Raw genomic sequence first — 13,482 nt, 5'->3', positions numbered from 1 at the left:
CCCCTGCTGAATTCTCTTTTACTTTGCTGGTGGGGATGCTGAGCCCTGCCAGCCAAGTAAATAGACTGCTGCTGTTCACCGCTCCTTGTTTCCAGCTCTGAGCAGCAGGCTGGGACTTCTCCAGCATGTGTGAGAAGTTTCAGCATGCTGCTCAGAGCAAGACCTTGGGAGTGGTGGCAGTCCATTTATTGGCTAGTGTGCCTGCACAAAGAAGGGAGGGAGGAGAGAGAGGCAAGTGTTGCTCCCCCCCCCCCCCCCCCCCCGCCACCCTTGGCCCTTCCAACTGCAGAGCTGGCTACCTCCGGAGAAAGAGCCTGTTGTTAAAAATTTACCAGCACACCCCTGGCTGGGAGACATAAGAAGAAAACCAGGAAAGAACAGAGTCCTGAAATCCAAGTGAGGACAGCGTATCAAGGAGTAGGCTGTGATCAACAGTGTCAAAAGCAGCAGATAGATTGAGAAGGATGAGGATAGAATAGAGACCTTTGGATCTGGCCAGGAACAGATCATTGGAGACTTTAGCAAGCGCCATTTCAGTTGAATGAAGGGGGCGAAAGCCAGATTGAAGCGGATCAAGAATAGCTTGAGATGAAAGAAAGTCAAGACAACGGTGGTGAACAACACGTTCAAGTATCTTGGATAGGAAAGGGAGGAGGGAGATGGTGCGATAGTTGGAAGGACAGGTAGGGTCCAATGACTACAGTACTTTAAGACTACAGTACTTTAATTTTTGCTTTCAGAAATATCTTTTAGAAACATCTGAAACTAGTATAGAACACTATAGGGGTCACCTGCAGCAGGCCCATAGGAATAAAGTGGGTTCTGCGGCAGACCCCCTTAATTTATTTATTTACAAATATTTATATACCGCATAACTTAATTAGACCTAAGCAGTTTACAGTTTAATTTTACAGGCACTGGGACTGTCCCTAGTGGGCTCACAATCTAAGTAATACATTGTACTATTGTTGTACCTGAGGCAACAGAGGGTTAAGTGACTTCCCCAGGGTCACACAGAGCTGCAGAGGGAATTGAACCTGGATCCCCGGGATCTCAACCCACTGCTAACCATCAGGCAGCAGTGGGAATTGAGTCCTGTTACCCAGGTCCATAACCTGCTACTCTAATCATTAGGCCACTGGGGCCACTGAGAGGGGGGGGGAGGCAAAATTCCCCAGGCCTGACCTCCAAGGGGGGGCCTGGGCCCAGTGCCAGCAAGCTTCCGGGTCTGTCCTCTCCTGTTCCTGCATGCCACCCAGAACCAGGATGATTGCATTAGCACGATATTGCATTAATGCAATCATCCGGGTCCCGACTCCCAACACGGACAGGAGCAGGAGAGGACAGACTGTAGGAGAAGGCAGGTAGGAAGAGGCTTGCTGGCGCCAGCCCCCCCCCCCGCCTTGGAGGCAGAGACAGAAAGGTAAGGGGGCAGATGGGAAGGAACGACAGCATGAGTTGGGTGGGGGGGGGGGTGCAGTGCGTGGCAGTCCAGTTCTGCCAAGGGCCCGGGTGTGTCTCTCGGCGGCCCTGTAGGCCACTTTTCCATTCTGATAGCATATTTGTATAATTTTTAGCCCAAATAGACAGAAATAATATCCCAAATCCTTTCAAACTCTGCCCTAAAAAGTATGCAATCTTGCAAAAGAGTGTGCCCTATTTGCGAGAAGGGTGCACTATTTTCCAATAGAGCACCCTCTTCACAAATAAGATATACACATACTCCCCCTAATTCTAAAATGTCACTAAAAATTGTGTGTGCAATTTAATTGAATAACAAGCCAATTAGTGCCAATAATCGTCTTTTTAACATGCAATTATTGGCACTAATTATACTCAATTAAGATGTATGCACGTAAATTTAGGTGCATAATCCTCGGCTAAATTTTACACGTGTCTCGAAAAAGGGGGAGGGAAATGGAAGGGTCATGGGTAGTTTGGGGCAGATCATAGGCATGGTTTTGGGCACACAATAGAATAAGGGGGTTCAGTGTGTAAATTTAGGCCGGGGTATTTGTACCAAGATTTGTTGGTGCAAATGGACATGCCTATATTACCTGAGACCCCAAGGACTTAAGCACTATTCTATAAACTGCACCTAACTTTAAGCGTGGCTTATAGAAGAGCACAAGTGGGGGAGGTTTGGTGTCAGTTTTTTAGGTACAATTTATAGAATTCACCCCACTATTTACAAAGAGTGTGCACCACTAATAATATTGCTTCCAAAATGAAAACAATTTAAACAATGAACAAAATAAAAATTCCTATAAACTGTGTAGGAAACTAAACAAAATAAAACTTTGCGGGCTGCACGCCCCTAGTGACATCTTGTGTTAGCACTAAGCAGTGCAGATGAATACCAATATCCAAATAATTAGGGGAGCATTACAGGCATATTAGCAAAGTGTTAATATTACTTCAGGGATTGAAAAAGTACATTTTTCCAGAAATGTCCTTACACTGAGGTGTTCTATTATTAAGCTGTGGTAAAAAGTGACTTTAGCGCACTCTTGTGTGGGTGTTTTCCACATGCTAAGGCCATTTTTACCGCACCAGTAAAACAGTCAATTTTCAATTTGTTTGCATTAATGGCCATGTTCTAATGTTGAGATTAGCGTGCAGATATTAGCAAAAGTAGGGCCCTGTTTACAAAACTGTGTTAGTGTTCTTAGCACATGCTAAAAATTAGCACGCGCTAACCATGTAGATGCCCATAGGAATATTGTCAGCATCTAATCTGATAGCACGCACTAATTTTTTGCACATGCTAAAACCGCTAGCATGCCTTAGTAAACAAGGCCCTTAAGGGCCTTTTTACTAATCCATGACAAATAGTGGCCCACGGCAGTGCGAGTGCATCTTTTGGGAGCATTCTGGGCCAGTTTTTGCTGCGTCCTGGGAAAAGGGCCTATTTTCAAGGGGCCAGAAAATGGATGTGAAGCAAAATAAAACCAGCATGTGTTTTATTATTTATTGCATTTGTATCCCACATTTTCCCACCTCTTTGCAGGCTCAATGTGGCTAACAATGCATCATGAATGTTGGAAATGTATAAGAGAATATACATTTAGTATTACATAAGGATCTTGTTTAACATGATAATGAGTAGAGTGACAAGCAAATGCTGTGTTCATTTGTGGCCTGAGACTTTACCACCACCGATTGACTTAGCAGTAAGGTGTCATGCGCTACCCAGGCGGTAGGCCTGCAGTGCACGCCCACTGTCATTTACCGCCGGGTAAGCGCCACGGGGTAGAAAACAGAAAATATTTTCTACCGCGTGTTTTTGGCACGTGCCAAATTCAGAATCACTGCCCCTGGCACACAATAGCCAGGCTGTAATGCTGAATCAGTGCTCGTTGCACAGGTGTAGGCCGTTATGCAGCTTTGTAAACAGGGCCCTTAGTGATTGAGCACTTACTGGCACCTATTTTGTAGGCAGTAAGGGCTCATACATCAACCCTGTGCTAACCAGTTATGCGCTAACTGATTAGCGCAAAACTTCCCACTCTCTGCACCCCCACAGACATGCTACCTCTATACAAAAATAAAAAACATATTTTAGCGCACAGTTAGCATGCACAGGATACTTAAACGCTTCTCACAGTATGCCATTTTAAGCAGCGGTAAGCATATGCAAGCACACTTATTGCAGCTTATTAAAAGAACCCCCTAAAAATTTTGTTTAAATCATTTTTGATATATTCTTTGATCATATCACAGATAATTCTCATAGCCTATTAGATCAAATTTTCTTTAGTTTCTCATCTTTTTTGCTCTAAGCAGATTTGTTAATTTTTTTGAATACTGAAAAAAGCATCATATCCCTTCGATGGTTAACAACTCTAAGTTCAGAGATGATGTTTTCCATCTTTATGAGGAAAACATCGTCACTGATTTGCATAGTTTCTTCAAGGACAACTTCATCCAACAATTATATTTTAATCTTAGAATACTGGAGAATCAGTTTTCACATGGTCCAATATTGCCACTCTGGCCCTTCCAGCAATCCCTCCGTAGGGTGCCTTCACTTAAGTATGTACCTAGAGATATAGTGTGTGGACGTGGGTTTTCCATGGCTGGTCCCCAAGCCTGGAATCGTCATTTGGATTACATTAGGAACTGAGCTGGGCTAGGATGCATTTGACAACATTACCTAAACTCAGATCTCAGATTAAATTTTTTATTTTTTACTGTCATGTTTCTATCAAGCCTACAGAAACAGGCTATAAATGATTACATTAATAATGATAAAACGGATAATGCATAAACCTCCAGATTCTATATATGGTTCCCAAAGTCACATACCTAACTTTGGGCTCGCTTCCAAGATGCGCATGCAAAAAAATTGGATAATAAGCTCTGGACCATCAATAATTTGGTGCTAACAACCCATTCTTTTTTTTATTTATTAATTTCAAAATAATTAACAAGAAATTTCTTGTATAGAAAGAGTAATGTCACCATCTTAAAAGAAATAGTTGTTAAGTAAGTATATCTATCCACAACAATTACATCTCAAGTCCACAATTCAGGCAAGGCACAATTCAAAGATTTATCATCAAGCATTTATATAAAGGGAAAAAAACACAATTTAAAAATTTATCATCAAACAATAATTCAATAATTTCAGGATAATTAGTAGGAGTATAAACTGAGCTTATTTCTCTTACGGAGTAGATGTTACAGAGATTACTAACGATGGGGTAGTGGCCAAAACATGTTTAGAATCCAGGAAAGTCTGCAAATGCTCACTTTCATAAAAAACATACTTAACTGAGTGAAGCTTTATCACACATTTACAAGGAAAGTTGAGCCAAAAAATTCCTCCTGATTGGAGGACTCGAGGACGGAGTTTCAAAAATGCCTGGCGCCTTTTCTGTGTTTGCCTAGAAACATCAGGAAATATTTTTACTTTGCAATTCAGAAAAATTTCCTCTCTGTGAGAGAAAAAAGTTTTCAAGATCCAGTCCCGATCTGGTTGCAATACATTGTCCACTATCAGAGTAGCTGGTTGTACACCCAACAGCTCATTTTCTATTGTTTGAGAAAGATTTACATTTAACTCCTCAAATGATGTTTCCAAATTTGTCGTTAATGCTTGACCAGTGGGTTTCTTACTATAAGGTAACAAGTAGTAAATTCTTGAGACCGGCGGGTACAATTGTTCTGAGATTTTTAATACTTCTGAGAGATATCTCTTAAAAGTTAACAGAGGTGCTACAGATGAAACTTTAGGAAAGTTTATGAGTCTCAAAATTTTCATTCGCTGCTGATTCTCAAGATTTTCTACTTTTCTTTGTAATAATAAATTTTCTTTTATTAATGCCGCTTGGCAGCCTTTAATCTTATCATTCTCTGCCTTGATAGTTTGTTCATACAGTAGCTACCAAGGTCGAGGAAAGTTTCTGAATAAAGGAATTTTCTAGGCTAACCAAGGCGTCACATATTGTCCCCAGAGTAATAGTTTCTGGTTTCTCCGTCGGTAGTACTTTAAACTGTAGCTGGCTCGTTTCCTGGAGTTCTCCACTAGGCTTGGCCGTCACCTCTTCCGTTACCACTCCTGCTCCTCCTGGAATCGGCGCTCCACTGCTCATGTCGGCCCCTGCTCTCGGGCTGGCTTCCCCCATTCCGGGTCTAGGCAGTCCACGACATCCATCTTGCAGCATTGCCGGCATCACAGGAGGGCTCCGCGTTTCAGGGCTCAGAGTGATGTCCCCTTCTAGCGGGGAGAGTGGTTCACCTCTCACCACTTCTCCCAGCAGCGAAGTATTTTGCCCTGTTGTTCCTCCTCGGATAGCGAAACGGTCCATCGGACCCAACTGAGGTCATACAGGGGGAGCTGGGGTTACCCTCTGTCTACCCCGTCTTTTAGGCATGAAAAAAAATTTTTCAGAACTCAGACTCATAAGAACAAGGTGAGTTAACGGAGCTGTTTCGCCAACTTCCTACTCGGTCGCCATCTTGCCGCTAACAACCAATTCTTGATGTTAATTGGCACTTATTAAAATTTACATGGACATCTGGATGCATGCTATGCTTAACTCCCATGGTGCACATCTCAAAAGGGAGTGTGACCATGGGCATGTCAGTGGAATTACATAATACTGCCTAACCACACCTAACTTGGGTGCCAGCAGTTAGGCACAGGATCTATGCTAAGCGCTATTCTATAAAAGGTGAATACCCTTTATAGAATAGTACTTAGTGCTAAATCTTTTTGGTGCCTAAGTTTCAACATCATTTATTGAATTCCAGGGGCAGACTGACAGTGGTCAGGGCCCCCGGGTAGTAAGAGTCATTGGGGCCATGCCCAGTCACTGCCCGCTGCCCCTCCCGCACATCAGAGCCTCCCCCCTCTCACACACTACAGACCCCTGCAAATTAGTCCTACCTTGAAGGACCCTGGTGGTCTAGTGGTTTCTTCAGGAGCAGGAAAAAAAATCTCACTCATTCCTGCCTGCTGCCACTGCTCTGCCTGGCGCCACGGCAGCCATGTTTTCAAAATGGCTGCCGAGACTTCTTGTGGTAGTCTCGTGGGTCTCAGCAGTCTCACAAGACTGCCTCAGAAAGTCTCAGCAGCCATTTTTAAGACACAGTGGCGCAAGGCACAAGCAGAGTAGCAGCAGCATCGGACAGGAAAGAGAAGGATTCTTTCCTGCCCCCACAGAGGCCACTTGACCACCAGGACCTTTCAAAGAAGGACCGCCGGGGAGGGGTGTTGTGTGCGACAGCAGCAAAGGGCAACTGGGCAGAACCTCTGGGCCCCCTAGAGCCTCTGGACCCTCGGGCACTGCCCGATTGCCCGAATGGTCAATCCGCCTCTGTTGCATTCCCTCTAAAATGCACTTTCAACATAGGAGAAAGTTATCGAGGAAATGCATAAGGAGTTATGAAAATAGCATGAGCTGACACCAAATAAATATCATTGAGATGATTTTCACTCCAGTATACAGTACACAAATATTTTATTACTCCTTCAGCATTAGAATTTTACACAGAAAACTACTTAACCATTTGAGCATTTTGTTCATACCTCATATCCAATTACATGTACATTTATCATACTCACATATAGTCAGCTCCTTGTGTATATCTACTGCTATAGAAGTCAGGTAAAGTACCATTGACCCACCAATTCACATCACAATTACTGCATGACACCTTACATGGCAGGCTGAGATGGGACTCTGGGAAAACAAAAATATATAAAATTCTTAATCAATTCATAATGACATAAACTTTGAAAATAAAATAGGACTGTGGTAGTTTCTTTGTGCTCCTGACAAAAGTATAAACTGTCAGCTATTTTTAGGGGTCCTTTTACTAAGGTGCACTGAAAAATGTCCTGCGGTAGTGTGGATGCGTGTTTTGGGCGCTCGCAGAATCATTTTTCAGCGTACCTGTAAAAAAGGTCTTTTTAAAAATTTTGCCAAAAATGGACGTGCGGCAAAATGAAAATTGTTGTGCATCCATTTTGGGTCTGACTCCTTGCAATATGCACCCAGATTTCATTTATATAGTGGAAAAATACCAGGGGTGCCATCAAAATAATAGCAAAGGATTGATAATTATCACAGGGAGACCATAGGCATTCTCTCATGTTTCAAACTAGTATCAGGTCAGCTAATGCAGTGGCATGAACCCAATTTGTGAGCGCATTTTAATTGAATAACGAGCCAATTAACGATGACAATTGGGAGCTAATAATCAATTATTGGCACAACTTGGCATTAATTGAAATTTATGTGCGCATTATTAGTCAAGTAGATCCGCATATAAATGCAACCCTGGTCTCACCACATACAGTCCGGGGTCTGGGCACCAGCTAGCTCATCGCGGGTCAATGGCACCCTGAGACCAGGGCCACAAAGAGAGAGAAACCACATCAATCCAAAGCACTGTAGCTTTCTAGTCAAACACTCTGAGCTGGACGCAGCAGGGGCGTAGCCGGACACCCAATTTTGGGTGGGCCTGGGCCCAAGATGGGTGGGCAGAAGAACTCCGCCTTGTCCCACAAGTGATTTGGTCTCTCCCTCTCTCGCCTGCATGCCATATGGTCTCTCAAACATCTCCCCTCCCTCACATACCCACTTAAATAGCAGATTTTCACCAGCAGCGAGAAGCAACTAATACACACTGCTCATGTTGGCCCCACAGCTTTCCCTCTGATGCAACTTCCTGTTTCCGCATAAGTGGGAATGCATGAGAGGGAAGACTGTGGAGCCGCTGCGAGCAGTATGTATCAGTCGCTGCTCACTGCAGACAAAGATCTGCTATTTACAAAGTATGCAGGAGAGACAGTTGTTGGGAGTTTTCGACTGGTGGGGCTTGGGGATCTCTGCCAGCCACATTATAGGTGTGCTGCTACTGGGTGGGCCTGAGCCCAGAGTGGGTGGGCCTGGGCCCACCCAGACCCACCCTTGGCTACGCCACTGCAGGCCAGGGCTGGATAAAACATCCGGTAGAGCATATGGTTTTGATTTGGGCTTTATTTCCTATTTTACTCTCTGTTCTCTTTCCTTTAACAGTCTGGGAGTAAGTAAGTTTCACTCTCACCAAAAGAAAAGATTCCAGTCCAGAGTTTATTGAAATTCTTCAACTGCAATTTATAATCCTACAGTCTGTACATATTTACAGCTCCTCCCGTCCATACCCATGCTATCTGGGTGAAATAATCTAAAGCTGTGCCCACAGCACTTTTGCAACAAGAGGATCTTCACTTTGGATCAGACCTCCCTGTCTGTCCACACTCCTCCAAAAGGTGCACCTCTCTGGACTACTTATCTTTTCTCCAAACAGGTTCTTTCCTGTTCCTGCTCCCAGGCTGGGATCTTCTACTTCTGACCTGGAGCACTTCTCCTTCTCACAGTTAATGCTGGAATTTGCTGAAACCACCACTTTGGTCAGCCATAGTTTCTGGAACCCATCCAGGACTCCCCCCCCACCTCCTCTCCTCCACGGGTCCCGGTGGAGGTACAGGGAACCAAAGACCTCATGCACTCCCCATCAACATTATTTATTTACTCTCTCACACTGTCATTCAACAACCAGGAACATTTCTCTCTGCATCTTACCCAGGACTCCACCCCCTTGGGCCGGATCCTTTACCACCCAGAACCTGAGAGCCCTCCCTTCAGAAAACTCTGGAGAGTTCTACATTCTGACACTTAGTAATCCCCATTATAATGCGGGATTACAGAAATTTTACACATGGCTCCAAAAAGGGGATGTGGACATGAGAGGGTTATGGGTATGTCATGGTTGTAACTACAATTTAAGGTGCCCTTTTACTAAGGCTCGTAGGCGCCTATGTGCATCCAAGGTGCGTCAGATTGAAACTACTGCCCGGCTACCACGTGCCCTGGCCAGTAATTCCATTTTTGACGCGCGTCCAAAACACATGGTAGAAATTTTCTACCAGTGGCGCTTACCCAGAGGTAATCGGCAGTGTACGCGTTCTTACGATCACTGACCAGTTAACATGTGAGACCATACTGCTAGGTCAATGTGTGGCGGTAAGATCTCAGGTCGAAAATGGACACGCAATGGTTTTAATTTTGCTGCACATCCATTTCCCCCCCCCCCCCAAAAAAAAAGCCTTTTATGCAGGCGTGCTGAAAAATGGACCTGTGCGTGTTCAAAACACGCGCCTACACCAGCGCAGGCCATTTCTCAGGACACCTTAGTAAAAGGGCCCCTATGCGAGCTGCTATAGAATAAGGGGATCTGTGCATAATTTAGGCACAAGGATTTATACTAGGGTTTACTTGGTGTAAATCCTCATGTCTAAAGTTAGGCACTAATCCCTACACTATGCCTGTCTATAAACAGTGCCTAAATTTCAGCTTCATTTTTTTAAAATAGCACTTAATACATTAATTTTTGGCACTATTTAGAGAATTTGGTCCTAGATGGTTAATGTTTCCATGACCATTATCTGCCCCATGACACATCTCCTCTTTAAAAAATATAGTTAAAAAAATAGTTAATGCGCATTTAGGCCCCTGTTTACTAAGCAGCACTTAAGGGTACACTAATTATTAGCATGCGTTAAATGCTAAAGTTGCCCATATATTCCTATGGGCGACTCTAGCATTTAACACACGATGTTAGCGTGCTCTAAAAACACTAGCGTAGCTTAGTAAACAGGGGCCTTAGGCAAATACCGCAAAATACCTGTTTTTCAAGCTCTGGAATTCATTCCCAAAGAATATGGTATAAATCATTAGTGTAGCGTGGTCTAAAATAGCTTTGGTAAATAGTAGTAGGGTCTGAAAAACTTCCTGCCAGAGTCTTTTTGGAGGAAAACGGCCTCAAAGAGCTCATAGATATCACGTATCTGTAGAGCTTAATCGGATCTAACTGATCCTCTCTTCATCATGGGCCGTAAAAAACCTCCAGTGAAAGAGTACTGCTACTCAAAATACTTGCTTCTATGTCAATTCTGCAGTCTCTATATGAAAAAACGATTATATATATATACTGGTTCAGGAACAGACCTTACTAACATCTGGCAAGCATTAAATAATGAAGTGGCATTTATCATTTCCTTTCACGAGCCCTTCAATATTTGCTGAACTGCTACACCTGTTACAGGTCTGTTTGCAGCATGTCCTCTGCTATCATGAATGTTTACGGCTACATTCAGCATTACCCAGTGTCCAAGACCCTGATGCAGAAGCGAAACGCTGGACACCGTCGGCTTGGGGCTAGAGGGTACACACTGCTGTAAGCGATAGCAGAGGATAGTGATAGCAGAGGACATGCTGCACATAGACCTGTAACAGATGTAGCAGTTCAGCAAATATTGAAGGGCTCGTGAAAGGAAAAGATAAGTGCCACTTCATTATTTAATGCTTGCCAGATGTTAGTAAGGTCTGTTCCTGAACCAGTATATATATATAATCGTTTTTCATATAGAGACTGCAGAATTGACATAGAAGCAAGCATTTTGAGTAGCAGTACTCTTTCACTGGAGGTTTTTTACGGCCCATGATGAAGAGAGGATCAGTTAGATCCGATTAAGCTCTACAGATACGTTTTCCTCCAAAAAGACTCTGGCAGGAAGTTTTTCAGACCCCACTACTATTTACCAGGGACCATGTATTAAAATATAGTCTAACGATTTGTGGATCCTATCCCTTTAACTATTTTTTAGTGGATTCTAAAATAGCTTTGGACAAGTTCCCCAAAGAAAAGTCTATAAAACATGGTGCACTTGGGAAAATCCACTGCTTATTCCTGGGATAAACAGCATAAAATGTATTTTACTCTTTTGGGATCTTGCCAGGTACTTGTTTCCTGGATTGGCCACTGTTGGAAACAGGATACTGGGCTTGATGGACCTTTGCTTTGTCCCAGTATAGCAATATTTATGTACTTAGTTGTGTGTGATGCAAAGTAGTTATAATTGCAAACATAGACATTTTCCAATGTATAGTTATATTACCATTCTAAAAAATGGAATACATACATACAGTACTTCAAAGAACCACCTAAACCAAAGTCTTAGGGTATTTTTGCTCACAATCTTTGCATTAGATTTCAAAGGGAAACTACTCATACTTTCTTCTGGAAACTCGCACAATTTTTTTGTGGGTGTAGATTTTCAGTGGACAATAAAGCATACACAGGCCATTATTCAACAGTACCTACTTGGATAAGTAGTGCTGACAGATTTACAGCACCATTCAGGGCAGAATTAAGACATAGGAAAACTAGGCACATGCCTAGGGCCCAAATATTTAGTAGAGGTCCTCACAGATATACTAGCTTCCAAGACAGATTTTTGCCATGGTACCTCAGCTACTGGTAGAAAGAAGAATGGGGGGGGGGGGGGGCACCACAACCACTGCTGCCCATAGAAGTCTGTTTATTCTCCCTACCTCCTGTTCACTGTCCTCCAGTAGGCAGGAGGAGTTAGTGAGTGGTGCATCTTACCATGTGGGATCCTGTCTGTGAGAGTTGTAAACTGTATTTGTTTTATCGTCAGGGGCGTAGTGAGCTTATTTGCCTAGATACCATCAAAAGGTTAATCCTGCCCTGGCACTATTATCTGGAAAATGCCCCTGAAAAATTACAGACCACTCCAGTGCTATCCAAGGAGTAGGGCCTGGGTGGAGCAGGAATTATCTGGATACTGGCAAAATTCAATGCTCGTATCCAGAAAACTTCCCAGAAACCTTTAAACAACAAAAAAGCTGGCCTAATTTATCCAGATAGTTATCTAGACAATGATACTGAATACTGACATTATCCAGTTAGGGTCTTATTCTGTAAAGGTTATGCTCCTAAATTTACACTCCTAAATTTATAAGCATAATTTCTGCTCATAAATTTAGGAGCGTAATTTATGCTCCTAAATGTATATAAGTACATAATTAATGCCACACTGGGAAAAGATCAAGGGTCCATCGAGCCCAGCATCCTATCCATGACAGCGGCCAATCCAGGCCAAGGGCACCTGGCAAGCTTCCCAAATGTACAAACATTCTATACATGTTATTCCCGGAATTGTGGATTTTTCCCAAGTCCATTTAGTAGCGGTTTATGGACTTGTCCTTTAGGAAACCGTCTAACCCCTTTTTAAACTCTGCCAAGCTAACCGCCTTCACCACGTTCTCTGGCAATGAATTCCAGAGTTTAATTATGCGTTGGGTGAAGAAACATTTTCTCCAATTTGTTTTAAATTTACTACATTGTAGTTTCATCGCATGCCCCCTAGTCCTAGTAGTTTTGGAAAGCGTGAACAGACGCTTCGCATCCACCTGTTCCACTCCACTCATTATTTTATATACCTCTATCATGTCTCCCCTCAGCCGTCTCTTCTCCAAGCTGAAAAGCCCTAGCCTCCTTAGTCTTTCTTCATAGGGAAGTTGTCCCATCCCCACTATCCCCTTCGCTGCACCTTTTCCAATTCCACTATATCTTTCTTGAGATGCGGCGACCAGAATTGAACACAATACTCAAGGTGCGGTCACACCATGGAGCGATATAATGGCATTATAACATCCTCACACCTGTTTTACATACCTTTCCTAATAATACCCAACATTCTATTCGCTCTCCGAGCCGCAGCAGCACACTGAGCAAAAGGTTTCAGTGTATTATCGACGACGACACCCAGATCCCTTTCTTGGTCCGTAACTCCTAACGTGGAACCTTGCATGACGTAGCTATAATTCGGGTTCTTTTTTCCCACATGCATCACATTGCACTTGCTCACATTAAACGTCATCTGCCATTTAGCCGCCCAGTCTACCAGTCTCGTAAGGTTCTTCTGTAATTTTTCACAATCCTGTCGCAAGTTAATGACTTTGAATAACTTTGTGTCATCAGCAAATTTAATTACCTCGCTAGTTACTCCCATCTCTAAATCATTTATAAATATATTAAAAAGCAGCGGTTCTAGCACAGACCCCTGAGGAACCCCACTAACTACCCTTCTCCATTGTGAATACTGCTCATTTAACCCCACTC

The 13,482-nt window shown here is 43.2% G+C and overlaps 1 protein-coding gene across 1 annotated transcript in view; it reads right to left on the bottom strand.

Moving 5' to 3' along the window:
• LOC115468036 (interleukin-1 receptor type 1-like) overlaps positions 1 to 13,482 on the bottom strand; it is an 81,504-nt gene that overhangs the window by 26,659 nt on the left and 41,363 nt on the right. The window contains exon 6 of the mRNA XM_030199547.1: positions 7,073 to 7,190. Coding sequence (XP_030055407.1) covers positions 7,073 to 7,190 — 118 coding nt within the window. The remainder of the gene's footprint in view (positions 1 to 7,072; positions 7,191 to 13,482) is intronic.

Source organism: Microcaecilia unicolor, chromosome 4 (genome assembly GCF_901765095.1).
Source record: "Microcaecilia unicolor chromosome 4, aMicUni1.1, whole genome shotgun sequence".
NCBI lineage: Eukaryota > Metazoa > Chordata > Amphibia > Gymnophiona > Siphonopidae > Microcaecilia > Microcaecilia unicolor.
This window is presented reverse-complemented; position numbering and strand designations above follow the sequence as displayed.